The sequence below is a fragment of the Neoarius graeffei genome, chromosome 13 (assembly GCF_027579695.1).
Source record: "Neoarius graeffei isolate fNeoGra1 chromosome 13, fNeoGra1.pri, whole genome shotgun sequence".
Classification (NCBI taxonomy): domain Eukaryota; kingdom Metazoa; phylum Chordata; class Actinopteri; order Siluriformes; family Ariidae; genus Neoarius; species Neoarius graeffei.
The window spans coordinates 78,272,390-78,292,369 of NC_083581.1; the positions used below are offsets into that span (position 1 = coordinate 78,272,390).

Consider the following 19,980-nt stretch of genomic DNA (forward strand, 5'->3'; position numbering starts at 1 on the left):
GTATGAGGATTAATCTTATTTCTTTCCTTCTTGAGAATGGAACTGTTTTGTTGAGTCAGGTTTTGGGTAAACTGACATTTTTCTATCGCTGTACTAGCATTGTGTGTTCATATGTTACAGTTCATATGTTACATGTTTTAATAATATAGTTTAATAAAAATTACACATGTAGGATTAAGCTAGGTATTTTATTTTTGTTCCATGTCTCTCCACTATGTCCCAAGTCTCCCACGATAATGTCCCATGTCTCCCCTCAATGTCTCATGTCTGTGCAAAAAATAATGACAGAAATAGAAAGTGAAGTCTGAAGGCCAGTATATGTGCCAAGCTGAGAAATTAATGTGGTTACAGGGTACAGTAAATCCTCTCTAATGCACTATGAATGTGATGTGACCTGCAAAGAATTTCACACACTCTACAAAAGCTGAAAATGTGTCCCAACTCTCCCTGCTCTCCCCTATTCCTACTTAAATTGCATGACCCATACCCACGAGTGCACATGACTTTTTTTTTTTGGTAAACAGTCATACAGGCATATACAGTACTTGTTTATCTGAGAGAAAAATTAAGATCCCATTTATTTTAGGTGTACAATGATTTTTTTTAAGCTACACTTTTCAGATGAACAACCACAAACTGTTCTTCTACTTCATACTACTACTCTTGTTTCCGTTTCCGGTTGAGAGTACGTCGTGCACGTTCTGGCTGCCGCTTCTCACCAGAGCTTTTTTTTTATTTATTATTTTTTATTTTATTTTTTATTATTTATTTATTTTTTTTTTAAATGTCTTTTTCTATTTTTTTTCTGTGTGTTTGTGTAGTTTGATGTTTGTTTGAGTGTTTTGTCCGCCGGTTGTGGTGTAGCTCCGGACCCAGTTTTGGGCGTCGGTTCCCTCCAGGCCTTGGTTCGCTGTGGGTGATGCCTGCGCTCCCAGCTGTGGACTGCAGTGAGCTCGTTGCTCATTTTACATCGTGGTTGTCCAGCGCTTTGTGCTTTAACACTTGGCGTGATGTTCCGAGCGATGTTGCTTGGTGGTGTCGCGGCGGCTGTGCAGGCGGTTTGGGACACACCAGCGCTCTGCGTGGCGGAGCTTCTGTGCTCGCTTTGTGGATCCATGGCGTGGTGTTTGAGCGATGTTGCTGACGGCGTCGCGGCGGCGGTGCTAGAGATGTGAGACTTGTTTTCGTGTGCCTTTTGGTGGGACTGTGGCTGCTACACCACGGGAATTACATCCTGACCCCTACTTGGTGGACTTTTTACTTTTTATTTTTTATTTATTTATTTTTTATTATATTTTTTATTTATTTTTTTTTCTTTGTCTATAATTGTAAAGCGTCCTTGGGTTTTTTGAAAGGCGCTATATAAATTTAACTTATTATTATTATTATTATTATTATTATTATTATTATTATTATTCATTAGTAATAAAGCTGAAGACGCAGCTTGCTACATTGCCCACTCAAACGAATACACAGACAGTTTTATACACAAAAAGCTACAGCAGCAGTCTCGCGTCTAATCAGCGCTGATATACAGACGTCTGGCTAACTTACAGTCTTTTTGTGTTCCAGTATGTAACTTATCATCAAGCATAATGCAATCTGTAAGGTTTTCCAAACAACCCATGATATAAACACAGACTGTGAATATGAAGGTCTGATTCCAGTGTTAATCATGGGCTCTTTGTGGTGCCAAATTACTGAAGCACTTCACAAGAGAAGCCAATTCATCAAGCTTGTTTGTAGCTGTCATCACAGGGAGGCCCAGATGCCATCCTGAAATTGTGTCACTCAAAACAAGGGGTTTGGAGGAGAGTCAGAGCGCAACTAAAACAGCTCCAGACCTCTAGCTGCGTCTCTAATACTGGGGGAAAAAACCTCTTCAGTTTGTGAACAGAATGTGCATCTTCATTACAGAACATATGCAACGTGCAACTATTGTACCTTGATGCTACAGTCATTCCATGATTGGAAGAAGATGTCAAGAGCAGAAATATACAGGACAAATCACAAGATGCAAACCATTCATCAGCAGCAAGAATCAGAAGGCCAGATTGGAATTCACAAAGAAATGAGTGTTTCTGTGAATACTGAGAAATTTGTGTCCCAGCACAATCTTGGCTGAGATTATGTTTTCGCTTCCATTTGTTTGCTTGCTTGTTTGTCTTTTCCCAACATAACTCAAAAAGTAGTGAACAGATTTTGATGAAATTTGGTGGAATGGTGGGCCGTGTGTCAACAAACAAGTGTTTAGGTTTTGATACAAATCCAAATATGTATATGGATCCAGGATTTTTGTTGTCTGTTCCCAACATAACTCAAAAACTTGTAAACGGATTTTGGTCAAATTTGGTGTACAGCTTTAGAATTATCCTTGGTTCAAGTGATTTGATTTTAATGTTGATAATATGCGGCTTGGCGGAGGTATACACTCTACTGAGTGCCCTTCTAGTTTTCTTTGTAGTGGGTTTAAGGTTGAGAATCAATTTGCCAACTTCAGAGAGAATCAAGTCAAGTCAAGTTTATTTGTATAGCACTTTTAACAATAAACATTGTCGCAAAGCAGCTTTACAGAATTTGAATGACTCAAAATATAAGCGAATTTTATCCCTAATCTATCTCCAATGAGCAAGCTTGTTGTGACGGCGGCAAGGAAAAACTCCCTCAGACAACACAAGGAAGAAACCTCGAGAGGAACCAGACTCAAAAGGGAACCCATCCTCATTTGGGCAACAACAGACAACATGACTATAACATTAACAGTCCTAACATAAAGTCAGCTTTGTTGATGCTATAAACCCCCCACCGACGGAAACCCGAGCGCAAAACCATTCACGACAACCGCAGTCCCAAAGTCAGCAAGTCAACTGCAGTCCTAAAGCCAGCAAGTCAACTGCAGTCCCCAGCCACAAAAGCACCACTGCAAGAGTCCAGAGCATCCTCCAGGTGCGATCCCCAACTGTCCACATGGGGCCGTCCTACACAGGAGCGATGCAATGAGACTCCAACCAGACACAGGGCACCAGGACGGATCAGGCAGGTCCGGGGAGCAGAAGAGGTTCAGCATCTCGATCCCAGGACCGACATGTAACTCAGAGGAACAGATGGCGGGGGGACACAGGTTGTTCGGTATGCCCAATGTCACCTGAATAAGTAGGAACAGTATACATATTGCACTGAGTACAAGCAGGGACTCCGGCAACTAACTATGACAGCATAACTAAAAGGGGAGAGTCAGAAGGTAACACAGGCATGAGGGAGCCCCGGGACATAAAGCAGCAGCCACTACACCGTCAACAAACTCGAGTGAGCAAGCGAGTGGGGACTGACAGCATCCATACATCCCAGTTTACCAAAACACTCTATGTCTGAGGACCCTCCAGATCTACTCCTTTACCTCATAAACACCATTAACAAAAGGCTTGACTAAACAGATATGTTTTCAGCCGAGACTTAAATGCTGAGACTGTGTCTGAGTCCCGAATACTACTTGGAAGGCTGTTCCATAACTGTGGGGCTTTGTAAGAAAAGGCTCTGCCCCCTGATGTAGCCTTCACTATACGAGGTACCAGCACATAGCCTGCACCTTTTGATCTAAGTAGGCGTGGCGGGTCATAGAGGAGCAGAAGTTCACTCAGGTACTGTGGTGCGAGACCATTCAGTGCTTTAAAGGTCAATAGTAGTATTTTATAATCAATACGAAATTTGATTGGGAGCCAATGCAGTGTGGATAAGACAGGGGTGATGGGGTCATATTTTCTAGTTCTAGTAAGGACTCTTGCTGCTGCATTTTGAACTAACTGGAGCTTGTTTATGCACTTATTGGAACATCCAGACAGTAAGGCATTACAATAATCCAACCTGGAGGGAACGAAAGGATGAACTAGTTTTTCCGCGTCTTGTAGTGACATTAAATTTCTTATCTTAGCAATATTTCTGAGATGAAAGAAAGCTATCCAGGTAATGTTATCAATGTGAGTTTCAAATGAAAGACTGGGGTCAATAATCACTCCGAGGTCTTTTACTGCTGCACGTGAAGAAACCAAAAGGCCACCCAGTTACTGTGGAATCAGAAAACTTACTTCTAGCTGCATGTGGTCCTAGTACAAGTATTTCAGTCTTGTCAGAGTTAAGCAGAAGGAAGTTAATCAGCATCCAGTGTCTAATGTCCTTAACACATTCCTCAATTCTAATAAGCTGGTGTCTCTCATCAGATTTTGCAGAAACATACAACTGTGTGTCATCAGCATAACAGTGGAAATTAATACAATATTTACGAATAATATCACCCAGAGGGAACATATATAAAGAAAAAAGCAGTAGACCCAAAACAGAACCTTGTGGAACACCAAACTTTACCTCAGTATGTCTAGAAAAATCACCATTTACATCAACATACTGATAGTGATCAGTTACTGGTAAATAAGACAATAAGAATCAACAACCATCAAAAGTGTCACGAAGGTTTAACAGAACAGAATAGAATTTCATGAAACTGGACTTGAAACGTTAAATAACTTTACAATAACTGAGTGTTTCTGTGAATACTGAGAAATTTGTGTCCCAGAGCCATCTCTAGGCCTGTGTTTTTTGTGGAGAGATCTAAAACCTGTACATACAGCAAGAGCTCCCTGGGGCCTAGTGTGAAAAAGTTCAGCAGACCTCTCTGACATTTCTTAATTGTTGGAAAAAAATCGAAATAAGTGTGAAAATGGCCCACTTGACTTGTTCCACCTGCAACCTTGGTTTGAACTAATGGTGTTATTTCTCCACTGAAAGCCAGCAGACAGGATTAACCCTCTGTGCACGTCATGGGTATGAGTGTGTTTAAAAAAATACAAGTCAACTCGATGCAGCTTTTCAACATTTCGACTGCAGCTCAGCCAAAGTAGGCGTCCCACGAACTTGCGGTCAACTCTGTGACGGTGCTGAATTCAGCCCCAGCGTTGCCACGGTTACTCAGATACAAGGTTTGCCTGCCTCATGTTATCTGGCAGGGCAACAGAACAACATCTCGTACACATGATTGTGTGTCCTGCTTTTGTTTTCATTGATTTATTTATTTTTTGCGTGGAGTTGAGTGTGTAAAAATTGAAGCGTACCTTTTTTACATCTCAACTCTGTGACAGTGGCTACATCTGTGTGATTAACTGTGGTAAGTAGTCAGTATGATGAAATGAAGTGCCAGCCCACTCCCTTCACACACATCACCCTGGGCGATAATAAGTTGATACCAATGGACATGGCAAGCCAAAAAGCCCAAAATTTGCCAACTATGTGATGTCTAATTGAAGGTAGCTTTAGCATCGCCAGTGCTGCTGGATCCCACAGTGCAGGCTACAATTCCACCAACAACATCTACTGATGAAGCCAAATTCTAGACAATAAGCTGTTTGATTTTGACTTTAAAGGAGGAGGTGCACAAAAAATAGATAGTAGGTGGTTGATCTGTCATAGAGTTGACATCTCACAAAATGATGTCTGTGATTAGTGTTGTATACTGAAAAATATAAAAGCATTTGAGCGCAGCTCTGCTGTGGACCTTTCACTTAGGATGTGATACTATCATTTGGCAGGATTTATACCTAAACCCAACACATTTAATTTTTGCCAAATTGCCCGCCGCAAATTTTTCAGTATTCACAGATACACTCAAATACAGAAATGAGCCACAAAAGCTCTGGAACCAAGTGACAATCTACCAAAGTGATGGAAAGGCCAAAGTGTGAAGAAAGAAAAGATCTGCTTATGATCCAAAACATACAAGCTCATCGGTGGAAGTAGAGTTATGGCTTGAGTTTGCATGGTTCCTTCGGGAACAGACTCACTAATCTTTACTGATGATGGAACTCATGATGGTAGCAGCAGAATGAATTCAGAAGTCTACAAAAACATTCTGTCTGCCACTTTACAGAGAAATGCATCCAATCTAATTGGGAGGAACTTCATCATTCAGCAAGACAATGACCCAGAACACACTGCCAACACAACAAATGGGGAAAAACGTGGAAGGTTTTAGACTGGCCAAATCAAATCAATCACCAGACCTTAAGCCAACTGAGTAGCATTTCATCTCCTGAAGAGCAGCCTGAAGGAAGAAACTCCCCAAAACAAACAACTGAAAGAAGCTGCGGTACAAACCTGGAAAAGCATCATGAAGATAGAATGGAATGGTTTGGTGATATCAGTGGGTCACTGGCTTGCTGCAGGGATTGCAAGCAAGAGATATGCAACCAAATATTGTGTTATTTACTTTAAGACTATCAGTTCCAATACTTTTGCTCATCTAAAAGAAATGCCATGTTCTGCCACCAAAGGTGTCAGTGTCTAAGGTGTTTAACACATCTAGATGTAAGTATCAGGAAAAGCTGAAATTCTGATCTGTTGCTTCATGTTCATCTTTTGATCTCAAACTCAAATGGCTTCAGTGTAGAGCAAAAAAAATACAACCCCCCCCCAAAAAAAAACAAAACAAAAACCCTGGTCTTGCTGTACCACAACCTTCAGAAAGGACTTTAAATCTGTTTATTAGTCTAAGACTAATAATACACACTAGTGTTGTAGTGCTCAAGACCAGTCTCAAGACCACTTTTTGAAGGTCTCTGTCTCATCTCAGAATCAACCGCATTTTTACTCCTCGTCTTTTCTCGGCCTCAGACAAAGAGGACATGGGACTATATTTCAAGACCGTTCAAGACCACAACTGTGGGGATTTCACTAAATTGCCTGTGGATTGTCTGATTTAACTGTGAGTTCAATCTTGACTTGATCTCAAACTCTCAAAGTCTTGGTCTTGACTCAGTCTCAATACACTCTGGTCTTGGTCATGACTCTTGGTTTAGTTGGTCTGGACTACAACACTAATATACAGATTTGAAAAAATGTGTTCTTGAAGAAAGTAAAATGTATAATCACTGATGTGGTGAAGTTTTCTGTTAGGAGACATTTATGGAAGGCGTCTCGGTTGTGAGCACTTTGTAACAGTCATGGTGCTTTTCAAGGTTTCCTGGCATTGGGAGTCTTCAGGACAGAGGGGTTTACGCTTTCTGGTTAGTAGGTAAAATGACAAACTGCACTGCATTTTTTAGACAGACAAACAGACAGACAGAGAGACAGATAGACAGATAGATAGATAGATAGATAGATAGATAGATAGATAGATAGATAGATAGATAGATAGATAGATAGATGAGGGAATGATTGTTTATCCTGACTGTGATGTAAGTGAAAACAGGAACTAATTTGTCTCTCAGACAACATTAACTGTAAATTGTTAAAATGTGCAACATATAGTTTATTAATAAATTAATCAGTTTAATACATTAATAATAAATAACTTAATAAATGTATTATTAATTTATTTATTAATAATTAATTTAATGTAATAATCAACAATTAAACTACACTGCCTTTCAGATTTTTCAAGTGTAGATCACAAAAAGAATTTTCCCGACACCCAATTATTTTTGTTTAGTGACTGAAAGCTACTGAATTCGAATCACAGACTTCCAATTTTATTAGTTTTTTAAAAATAGAATAATTACTGAATTTCGGGCCATGTGTCCCTAAATTCTCCGCTATTTTTTCCTGCTTCACCATGACCCAATTCAAGATACTATGTCATGCATCACGTGGTGGGCTTTCCCCGTTCACGCAAGGCATTGTGGGATACAAATTTGAAACAGGAGAGAAAAATGGAGGACGTGAGTGTGCGAATGAAACGTGAAAGACCGACTATAGTAACAAAAAGAAAGCAAGAAGAAAAGACGTTATGTTCTATACGAAGGAAAGGAAACGCAGGACCAAACTAATAAATATGGGCGCTCAGCGAGCACCTCGGTGTGATCAGCTGTTCGTTTAGCGACAGAATGATGGAACTGTCAGTGCACGCTCAAAGGGAAACCTGTAGATGGCAGTAATGCAACACTGTGGATGCCAGCTGCCATAAAACCCAAAAGAAGAAGAAGAAGGTAAACCTGCGCATGCGCACACGGACTTCCTCTGTCTGCTTGACTGCGCCAAGCGAGCGATTTCATGCACATTATTTGCTTTAATCCCCTCAAATTAAATAACTTCCCAGCCACAGAATGGCCTGATATTTTGTGAGATATTACAGAAATAAACAGAGATCACAATCACCACATTTCAGCACGAACTAAATTTCACCGATTTTATGAAATCAAAAGGCCGTTTAGCTTTAATTTAATAATAAAAATAACTTAATAATGATTAATAAATTAATAATTGTAATCATTGGCAAATCACTCTGGCAAAAGTGGAATAACACTTTTCAGACCTGTACACACTCCAAACAGTCATTTCCCCACCAGTCTCTTTAAGTTAATATGAGAAAAAAAATGCAGCATATCATGTTACTGAGAAACTGCTAATATAAGCCCTCGGGACAAAAGACTTTCTAATGTCAGAAGATTTAAAGTTTGAGCTTTACTCTGACTGTAATGAAATGTTGACCCTGGAGACTCATTCCAAAAAATGTTAAACATCTCTTCATAGAAACCTCACAGAACTGATTATGAATCAGTACAATCAAAACTGTCAGGTGAGTGGGGGAGGGGATTCCCCACCGAGGCTGCGCGCAGTGTGTTAGCGTGAGCATTTTGCCTATGGAAAACGAATAGTGCGTTGGATTAGCACTAATCCCATATTTTGGAAAATCAAAAATGTTGTCTTGGGTCCCTCTGGGGTGTCACCAATCCATTTGCAAAGTATGGAGTATGTGCGTCCAGCCGTGTCAATTTGCACTGGTGAACAGACAGACAGACAGACAGACAGACAGACAGACAGACAAAAAGCCTTCCTTCAGTAGTATAGATATTATAATACTGGTATAGAAAATTAATCAACACATTCTGACCAATCAGAATTCAGCATTTCACAGCACTGTGGGAGTAATATAAATATGTAAGTTGTTTTGAAGGGACAATTCCATGCTAATTTAAAAATAAACGTACGGGAGTACAATAAAATTCACTTTTGCCCAGTTAAACCTGCTCTGGTTGACTGATTAACTGATTAGTTCTCCATCATCTCTGAAGAGCTCTCTGACGCAAAACTGTTTCAGCAAAGCCATGTTTTTGCTAGTTCAGTTGATTTAAGCGTGAACGACTCAACCGTGTACTTATTTTAGTATGTGGAAGTGTGATGTCATGTTAATAACACGAGATTTTCTTCACTGAGGCTCACAATAACTAAGAACTATATTTTTTGAAACTGTACTTTCTGTGGATATTTTAGTCTCTTTTATGTTATATAAAGTTTCCTGCAAAGTTTTTAAATTTTTTTTTTAATTCACAATAAATTCAAAGTGTGTGGTGAAAACCATTACATATACTATATGGCCTAAAGTATCTGGACACCTGACCATTACACCCATACGCGGTTCTTCTGCAAACTGTTACCACAAAGTTTGAGGCACACAGTTGTACAGAATGTGTTTGTATGCTGCAGCGTTACGATTTCCCTTCACTGGAACTATGGGACCTAAATCTGTTCCAGCATGACAGTGTCCCTGTGCACAAAGCACAAGCTCAGTGAAGACATGGTTTGCCAAGGTTGGAGAGGAAGAGTTCCTGCATAGAGCCCAACCCCACTGAACACCTTTGGGATGAACTGGAACACCAACTGCACCCCAGGCTTTTTCACTCAGCATCAGTTCCTTTGCTTTTGCTTTGCTGCCCCCCGCACCAGACTCTCTACCCTGGGTGGCAGGTCCTTCAGTGCCATGGCCCCCAAGATCTGTAGAACTCCCTCCCTCAACATCCCCCCCCCCCCCCCCGTGACTGCTTTTCCCTTCCTTTTGTCAAATCTTATCTCAAAACCTTTTTGTTTCATGAACACTTCTCCTCCACCACTGCATAAACTCACCACTCTTTACCAACTTTTTTTTGTGTGTGTTTTGTTTTCTGTTTTCTTTGCCCTACAGTGCCTTGAAAAAGTATTCATACCCCTTGAACTTTTTCACATTTTTCCACCTTACAACCACGAACTTAAAAGTTTTTCATTGAGATTTTATGTGAGAGACCAACACAGAGTAGCACATAATTGTGAAGTGAAACGAAAATGATAAATGGTCTTCAAAATTTTAAACAAATAAAAATCTGAAAAATGTGGTGTGCATTAGTATTCAGCCCCCCTGCGTCAATACTTTGTAGAGCCACCTTTTGCTGCAATTACAGCTGCAAGTCTTTTGTGGTATGTCTCTACCAGCTTTGCACATCTAGACACTGAAATTTTTGTCCATTCTTCTTTGCAAAATAGCTCAAGCTCAGCCAGATTGGATGGAGAGCGTCTGTGAACAGCAATTTTCAAGTCTTGCCACAGATGCTCAATGGGATTTAGGTCTGGACTTTGACTGGGCCATTCTAACACATGAATATTCTTTGATCTAAACCATTCCATTGTAGCTCTGGCTGTATGTTTAGGGTCATTGTCTTGCTGGAAGGTGAATCTCCTTCCCAGTCTCAAGTCTTTTGCAGCCTCCAACAGGTTTTCTTCCAGGATTGCCCTGTATTTAGCTCCATCCATCTTCCCATCAACTCTGACCAGCTTCCCTGTCCCTGCTGAAGAAAAGCATCCCCATAGCATGATGCTGCCACCACCATGTTTCACAGTGGGGATGGTGTGTGCAGGGTGATGAGCAGTGTTAGTTTTCCGCCACACATAGCGCTTTGCATTTAGGCCAAAAAGTTCAACTTTGGTCTCATCTGACCAAAGCACCTTCTTCCACATGTTTGCTGTGTCCCCTACATGGCTTCTTATGCCTGTCTTTCAACAATGGCTTTCTTCTTGCCACTCTTCCAAAAAGGCCAGATTTGTGGAGTGTATGACTTATAGTTGTCCTGTGCACAGATTCTCCCACCTGAGCTGTGGATTTCTGCAGCTCCTCCAGAGTGATCATGGGCCTCTTGGCTGCTTCTCTGACCAGTGCTCTCCTTGCTCGCTCTGTCAGTTTAGGTGGACAGCCATGTCTTGGTAGGTTTGCAGTTGTGCCATACTTTTTCCATTTTTGAATGATGGATTGAACAGTGCTTCTTGAGATGTTCAGAGCTTGGAATATTTTTTTATAACCTAACCCTGCTTTAAACTTCTCCAGAACTTTATCCCTGACCTGTCTGGTGAGTTCTTTGGTCTTCATGATGCTGTTTGTTCTTCAGTGTTCTCTAACAAACCACTGAGGCCTTCACAGAACAAGTGTATTTATGCTGAGAGTAAATTACACACAGTAGGACTCTATTAACTAATTAGATGACTTCTGAAGGTAATTGATTGCACTGGATTGTATTTAGAGGTATCAGAGTACAGGGGGCTGAATACTAATGCACACCACATTTTTCAGATTTTTATTTGTTTAAAATTTTGAAGACCATTTATCATTTTTGTTTCACTTCACAATTATGTGCTACTCTGTGTTGGTCTATCACATAAAATCTCAATAAAAAACTTTTAAGTTCGTGGCTGTAAGGTGGAAAAATGTGAAAAAGTTCAAGGGGTATGAATGCTTTTTCAAGGCACTGTATGCAAAGTGACCTTGAGTTTGAGAAAGGCGCTATATCAATGTAACATTATTATTATTATTATTATTATTATTATTATTATTATTATTATTATTATTATTATTTTGTAGCTGAATGATCACAAATCCCCACAGCCATGCTCCAAAATCTAGTGGAAAGCCTTCCCAGAAGAGTGGACCTTACTGTAACAGGAAAGGGGACTAAATCTGGAATAGGATGTTCAACAAATACATATGGGTATGATGGTCAGGTGTCCACAAACTTTTGGCCATGCAGTGTATCTATTCATATGTAAATCAATAACTTATTTATTGAAGGTCATATGACAAGATATGCAACTTGGAATTGGCTCTCTTTTTTTGCATATAGTTGAAGTACATCAACTATGTCTACTCAAGGAAGTTTATAATGAGACCGTCAATGACAGTGTAGGTTACTCCGGCCCTGTCTGATCCAGAAGGAACGATCTAAAGTGGGCCACCTTGCGCAATAAATGTTGCACGCTTTATACACTATATACAAGCTATATATAGAAGCGATATCCACCCTAGGAATACTGACCTATTCACCAGAAAGAATCCAAAACGGCGAGGAATTGACTGAGAAGAAGCGATTTTTGTTGAACTGCTCATTAAGGCTTAATTAGTTCATAACTTCATTAATAATTGTAATGAAGCAAATCTGGGTAGAAGTTACATGCACCCTAGGTTCCCCTACCTTCATACCAGAAAGAATCAAAATCGGTGAAGAATTGAGGGAGAAGAAGTGATTTGTGTGGAAACCGTGTGTTAGGGATCAATTAATTACTCCATATCTTCATTATTAATTGAAATTATGCAAATTTGGGTAGAAGCTACAATATATGCACCTCAGGCAGACCTACCTTCCTGCCAAAAAGAATAAAAATTAGTGAGGAACTGAGATAGAAGAAGCAATTTTCATGAAATGTGGACAACACCAGACAGATGATGGACAACACGATGGCATAAACTCATCACCTGTCGGCCAGATTAGATACAGTGGGGCAAAAAAGTATTTAGTCAGTCCAGTCACCAATTGTGCAAGTTCTCCCACTTAAAAAGATGAGAGAGGCCTGTAATTTTCATCATAGGTACACTTCAACTATGAGAGACAAAATGAGAAAAAAAAATCCAGAAAATCACATTGTCTGATTTTTAAATTATTCATTTGCAAATTATGGTGGAAAATAAGTATCTGGTCAATAACAAAAGTTCATCTCAATACTTTATTATATACCCTTTGTTGGCAATGACAGAGGTCAAATGTTTTCTGTAAGTCTTCACAAGGTTTTCACACACTGTTGCTGGTATTTTGGCCCATTCCTCCATGCAGATCTCCTCTAGAGCAGTGATGTTTTGGGGCTGTCGCTGGACAACACGGACTTTCAACTCCCTCCAAAGATTTTCTATGGGGTTGAGATCTGGAGACTGGCTAGGCCACTCCAGGACCTTGAAACGCTTCTTACGAAGCCACTCCTTCATTGCCCGGGCGGTGTGTTTGGGATCATTGTCATGCTGAAAGACCCAGCCACGTTTCATCTTCAATGCCCTTGCTGATGGAAGGAGGTTTTCACTCAAAATCTCACGATACATGGCCCCATTCATTCTTTCCTTTACACGGATCAGTCGTCCTGGTCCCTTTGCAGAAAAACAGCCCCAAAGCATGATGTTTCCACCCCCATGCTTCACAGTAGGTATGGTGTTCTTTGGATACAACTCAGCATTCTTTCTCCTCCAAACACGACAAGTTGAGTTTTTACCAAAAAGTTCTATTTTGGTTTCATCTGACCATATGACATTCTCCCAATCCTCTTCTGGATCATCCAAATGCTCTCTAGCAAACTTCAGATGGGCCTGGACATGTACTGGCTTAAGCAGGGGGACACGTCTGGCACTGCAGGATTTGAGTCCCTGGCGGCGTAGTGTGTTACTGATGGTAGCCTTTGTTACTTTGGTCCCAGCTCTCTGCAGGTCATTCACTAGGTCCCCCTGTGTGGTTCTGGGATTTTTGCTCACCGTTCTTGTGATCATTTTGACCCCACGGGGTGAGAGCTTGCGTGGAGCCCCAGATCGAGGGAGATTATCAGTGGTCTTGTATGTCTTCCATTTTCTAATAATTGCTCCCACAGTTGATTTCTTCACACCAAGCTGCTTACCTATTGCAGATTCAGTCTTCCCAGCCTGGTGCAGGTCTACAATTTTGTTTCTGGTGTCCTTTGACAGCTCTTTGGTCTTGGCCATAGTGGAGTTTGGAGTGTGACTGTTTGAGGTTGTGGACAGGTGTCTTTTATACTGATAACGAGTTCAAACAGGTGCCATTAATACAGGTAACGAGTGGAGGACAGAGGAGCCTCTTAAAGAAGTTGTTACAGGTCTGTGAGAGCCAGAAATCTTGCTTGTTTGTAGGTGACCAAATACTTATTTTATCGAGGAATTTACCAATTAATTCATTAAAAATCCTACAATGTGATTTCCTGGATTCTTTCCCCCCATTCTGTCTCTCATAGTTGAAGTGTACCTATGATGAAAATTACAGGCCTCTCTCATCTTTTTAAGTGGGAGAACTTGCACAATTGGTGGCTGACTAAATACTTTTTTGCCCCACTGTAATAATAAATGTGTACTTCCTTTGAGAAAAAAATCCTCGACTACTATTATCACTCCAACCTACCATAACGTATTCACCCATAAGGTCCACCAAACATGGAAACAAGTAACTTGAAGAACCTCCTGCTATAATTGCAAGAATTAAAGATGTTTTCATTTGGGGTGAAACCAAGTCCCGGGCCAAGTCACAGCAGACGTCTCCAACAGCCTCCTGTACCTCATATGAGCACTCAGCTAGGAGCAGATGAAAGACATCACCCTTTTTCCCTCAGAGGAGTGAATGTTTGCATTTCTTCATCCCACTTCTCTCTCCCTCTTTCTCCTTAGTTTTTAGTCCACTTTACAAAAGCTGTCTTTTCATTTTGTAGACATCATGGTGGACGCAGTACATCCAGAAAGAATCTCTCGGTTCTTATTCAACCCTCACAACCCCAAATTGTGATATTTATACAAATGGAGTTAAAATGAAAGCCTAAACCTGTCTTTTAAGTAAAAGACCCCATTTTAAGGTTTTTAAGCTGCAGTTATTGAGAAAGCCATTTGAAAAGCATTAAGGCTGCAAAGACACTGTAATTACAGTTTACTGATTTTTGAGTGCAGCCCATTTGAATGTTTTGCCCATTTAGTTTCTTTTTTTTTCGAAGCAGTTTTTTTTCAGACTTGTACTTCCCACACGGGAACAAACAGTAAGCAGAAGAAAGCAGAATTGCAATGTACCACTGTGCAGCTGAAATGTTTTGAGAAAATGGAGAGGCCAGGACAAATAAGTCACACCAGGTTTCACTGACGCTGCACATGTTGTACAATTCATGATGCACACAAGCTATTCAAGCTTTCCATGGTCATGGAAACCATGTTGCTCCAGTGACATTAAAAGGAGGGACATGTTGTGGATGTTTATTTGTTAAAATCAGTATTTTCATTTCATTTCTTTTCATTTCTGCTCCCATAGAAACCTGCTGGATGTGGACACATTCTCCAAGTCTGATCCAGGTAGGTGTACTGTTAATTTTCCCAGCTTGTTCACTTGTCATGCTGTATTGGTTTGAGAACACTTTTTAAAAAAAAAAAAACTGTTTTATTACCTTGTTCTCACCCAATATTATACAACGTATGTGGGTTGTTGGAGCATTTTCAAGTTCATGGTTATTAGGTGTGTACAATAGCACAAGGCCAAACACCTATGAGTAGTCAAGTGAATCCTAGTATTTTCCACCTTCTAGACACAGACATAACCTTGAGGTTATGCAATTAGTACACTGCCCGGCTTAAAAAAAATAAAAAAAAAGTCACCATTTGGATTTAAATAAGCAATATACAGTGCCTTGCAACAGTATTCATCCCCCTTGGTGTTTGTCCTGTTTTGTCGCATTACAAGCTGGTAATAAAACGGATTTTTGGAGGGTTAGCACCATTTGATTTACACAACATGCCGACCACTTTAAAGGTACACATTGTTTTTTCATTGTGACACAAACAATAATTAAGATGAAAAAACAGAAATCTAGAGTGTGCATAAGTATTCCCCCCCAAAGTCAATACTTTATAGAGCCACCTTTTGCTACCATTACAGCTGCAAGTCTCTTGCAGTGTGTCTGTATTAGCTTAGCACATCTAGCCACTGGGATTTTTGCCCATTCCTCAAGGCAAAACTGCTCCAACTCCTTCAAGTTAGATGGGTTGTGTTGGTGTACAGCAATCTTCAAGTTATGCCACAGATTCTCAATTGGATTGAGGTCTGGGCTTTGACTCAGCCATTCCAAGACATTTAAATGTTTCCCTTTAAACCACTCCAGTGTAGCTTTAGCAGTATGTTTAGGGTCGTTGTCCTGCTGGAATGTGAACCTTCATCCCATTCTGAAACCTCTGGCTGACTCAAACAGGTTTTCCTCCAGAATTGCCCTGTATTTAGTGCCATCCATCTTTCCTTCAGTCCTGACCAGCTTTCCTGTCCCTGCAGATGAAAAACATCCCCACAGCATGATGCTGCCACCACCATGCTTCACTGTAGGAATGGTGTTCTCAGGGTGTTGGGTTTGCGCCACACATGGCATTTCCCATGATGGCCAGAAAGTTAAATTTTTGTCTCATTTGACCAGAGAATCTTCTTCCATGTGTTTGGGGAGTCTGCCACATGCTGTTGGGCAAACTCCAAACATAATTTCTTCAGCAATGGCTTTTTTCTGGCTACTCTTCCATAAAGCCCCACCCACTCTGTGAGGTGTACTGCTTAAAGCGGTCCTATGGACAGATACTCCCATCTCTGCTGTGGATCTTTGCAGCTCCTTCAGTGTTCTCTTTGGTGTCTTTGTTGCATCTCTGATTAATGCCCTCCTTGCCCGGTCTGTGAGTTTTGGTGGGCGGGGCCTTCTCTTGTCAGGTTTGTAGTGGTGCCATATTCTTTCCATTTTGCTATAATGGATTTAATGGAGCTCCGTGGGATATTCAAAGTTTGGGATATTGTTTATAACCCAACCCTGATCTATACTTCTCCACAACTTTGTCTCTGACCTGTTTGGAGGCTCCTTGGTTTTCATGTTGCTTGCTTAGTAGTGTTGCAGAGTCAGGGTCCTTCCAGAACAGGTTGATTTATACAGACATCATGTGACAGATCATGTGACACTTTGATTGCACACAGGTGGATTTTAATCAACTAATTATGTGACTTATGAAGTGAATTGGTTGGACCAGCTCTTATTTAGGGGTTTCATACGAAAGGGGGCGAATACTTATGCACATCCCAGATTTCCGTTTTTTCATCTTAATTATTGTTTGTGTCACAATAAAAAAAAAATGTGCATCTTTAAAGTGGTCGGCATGTTGTGTAAATCAAATGGTGCAAACCCTCGAAAAATCCGTTTTAATTCCAGCTTGTAATGCAACAAAACAGGACAAACACCAAGGGGGATGAATACTTTTGCAAGACACTGTACATAAGAGCCTTTGATTGGATAATTACTGTAGTGATTAATGTGTTTCAGCTGTAAAACTTCTTTTAATCCTAACTGATGGAGTGAGAAGCTTCTCATTTCTCTCATTTCTTTACCAAACATGTCGGAAGTCGTATCCTGTGTTCATGGAAAAGCTGTTCCTGTGTCTCAGAAGGTCAAATTACTGGCCTGCATCAAGCAAACAAAACAACTAAGGAGATTTGAGCTGAAATGACTGGAATTGGGTTAAGAACTGTCCAACACATTATTAAACCATGGAAGGAGAGTGATGAACCGTCAACTTCATGGAAAAAATGTGGTTGGAAAAAGATCCTGACTGAGCATGATCAGAGATCACTGGTAGAGGTCTGCGCGGGACTGATTTTCCCTCCCGCTCCCGCTTACTCCCGCTAGTTTGTTTCCCACTCCCGCCCGCACCCGCAGAAATATTTAATATTTCGTCCCACTCCCGCCCGCATATATTATGGTTTCTCCCGCTCCCGCCCTGCTAAAATCCCGTAATTTCCCCGAAACGCTCGTTGTGCTTCCGTTCTAGCCTGCCAGAGATTCCCTCACAATATGTGCACTGATTGCACAATGCATTTATAGAAAGTAAAACCAGTAAAATAAACAGCAACTGCAATTTGTTTAATGTGCATTTATTCTCACTCAAAACGCGTTTACATGATGTAGACTCAGCTTGCGTCATTTAGAAAAGCTTGGCCAACAGCCTTAAAATACAGACTGAAAAAAAAATCAGTAGCCTAATAAATGAAGGTGCTTAAATAAATTAAAAATAAGTATGGAAAAATAACGAAAATGCAGGTATAAACTATGCGGGGCTGTGTTGGCTACTAAACATGCCCATGATGAATTGAAAAGGGAATTTCAAAAGAAGTTTACATCTTTTAACAGCTTGCCTATCATTTTAATAAAACGAAAATAATTGCACCTGATATTCCCGAGGGTGTCTTGTGCTTCTACACATGCCCATGGAGGAAAAGAATGTTGTTCACCGATGTGGGCTTCAGTAGACTGCGTCGCTGCTCCAGAATGCGGCCACAGATACTGAAAGCGCGTTCCGATGGTGCGCTTGATGCTGGAACGCAAAGCACGTGACGTGCCAATTTGCTTAGAGTAGGAAATTCGTGGCAATGCTTCTTCCACCAGAGTAGAACATCTTTTGGGCCGTGTGATCCTTCGCCGTCCAGCTTGACTTTTAAATAGTCCTGTATCTCTGTGTCCAGTGGTATCTCCGAGTGGCGTGTAGTGCCTGCGTCTTCCCATTCTGCAAATTCCTGAAAAGTCACCTTTTTTGTTGGCGGTGACTGTAGCTCAAACACCCGAAGTTAGCTCATCACCTAATTACTACATATCTTCCCCAGTTAAAAAAAAACACTTTTCAAATACACAGTGAATAATTTTGTGAAATGTATTTACATTGCGGGACTCCAGAGAACATGCTTATGCCCGCTCCCGCGACTACACCTCTCCATTCCCGCCCGCTCCCGCAGGAGGCTGTCAAATAATGACCCGCGCCGCATGCTTTTGCGCCGCATCCCGCGGGTCCCGTGGGAGTCCCGTCCCGTTGCAGCCCTCTAATCACTGGAATGCATGGTGAAGTCGAATCATAAAAAAAAAATAGTCAATAGAACTCACGGCTGTGTTTAATAGTGAAATTAAGATCATTTCCACACTCACAATGTGATGAGAACTCACAGGATTGGGACTAAACCACTGTGTGTCTATAAGAAACCCACTCATTAGTGAGACTAATCAGGAGAAAAGGCTTCAGTTTGCTCGGGAGCATAAAGATTGGACTCTGGAGCGATGGAGAAAGGTCATGTGGTCTGATGAGTCCAGACTGACCCTATTCCTGAGTGATGGGCGTGTCAGGGTAAGAAGGGAAGCTCATGAAGCTCCACCCCATCATGCACAGTGTCCACTGTACAAGCCTCTGGAGGCAGTGTGATGATCTGGGGTTGGTTCAGTTGCTCAGGTCGAGACACAGCAATGTTATGGGGCAATAAAATGAAGTCAGCTGACGACCTGAATGTACTGAATGACCAGATTATCATCACATCAATGGAGTTTTTCTTCTCTGATGGCACGGGAATAAAATTAGGGCTCAGATTGTGACAGAGTGGTTCAGGGAGCATGAGGAATCACTTTCACACACCACAGAGTCCCAACCTTAACCCCATGGAGAGTCTTTGGGATGCTGGAGACTTTACACAGTGGTTCGATTCTCCCATCATCAACACAAGATCTCGGGGAAAAATTAATACAACTCTGGACTGAAATAAATGTTGTGACGTTGCATAAGTTTATCGAAACAATGCCACGGCGAACGCGTGCTGTAATCAAAACTAAAGGTGGAGCAATGAAATTAGTGTGTGTAAGGTTTTTTAAATTTATTTATTTTTATTTATTTTTGGCAGGGCAGTGTTTTACCTCAATATCAGTTTTCTTTTACTTAACAGACGTGTTACGGATTACATCGTACATGTTACATGTTATCTTCAGTAGATGACAGACTCAGTGCCCAGCTGTATTCTAAAAAACAAAACAAAAAAACCCCTTACATTGTATAAACAGTACCAGTCAAAATTTTGGACACACCTTCTAATTAAATGTTTTATCTTCATTTTTTAAAATTAAAAGTCACTTCATGTCTTAAAGTAATAATGGATGTCATTTCTCTTTACTTAGTTGAGTGGTTCTTGACATAATATGGATGACTACAGTTGTGCAATAGAGCTATTTACTGTATTATTATTATTATTATTATTATTATTATTTACTGTTTAATCTCAAATGCATTAAGAAGGTAAGAAACTCATCCACTAATTACCTTTTGACGAGACACAGCTGTTCATTGAAAAGCAT

The 19,980-nt window shown here is 40.7% G+C and overlaps 1 protein-coding gene across 3 annotated transcripts in view; it reads left to right on the plus strand.

The window, feature by feature from the left end:
* cpne9 (copine family member IX) overlaps positions 1 to 19,980 on the plus strand; it is a 199,711-nt gene that overhangs the window by 8,546 nt on the left and 171,185 nt on the right. For all 3 annotated transcript variants that reach the window (XM_060938585.1, XM_060938586.1, XM_060938587.1), the window contains exon 2: positions 15,114 to 15,154. In XM_060938585.1, the coding sequence (XP_060794568.1) occupies positions 15,114 to 15,154 (41 nt within the window). The remainder of the gene's footprint in view (positions 1 to 15,113; positions 15,155 to 19,980) is intronic.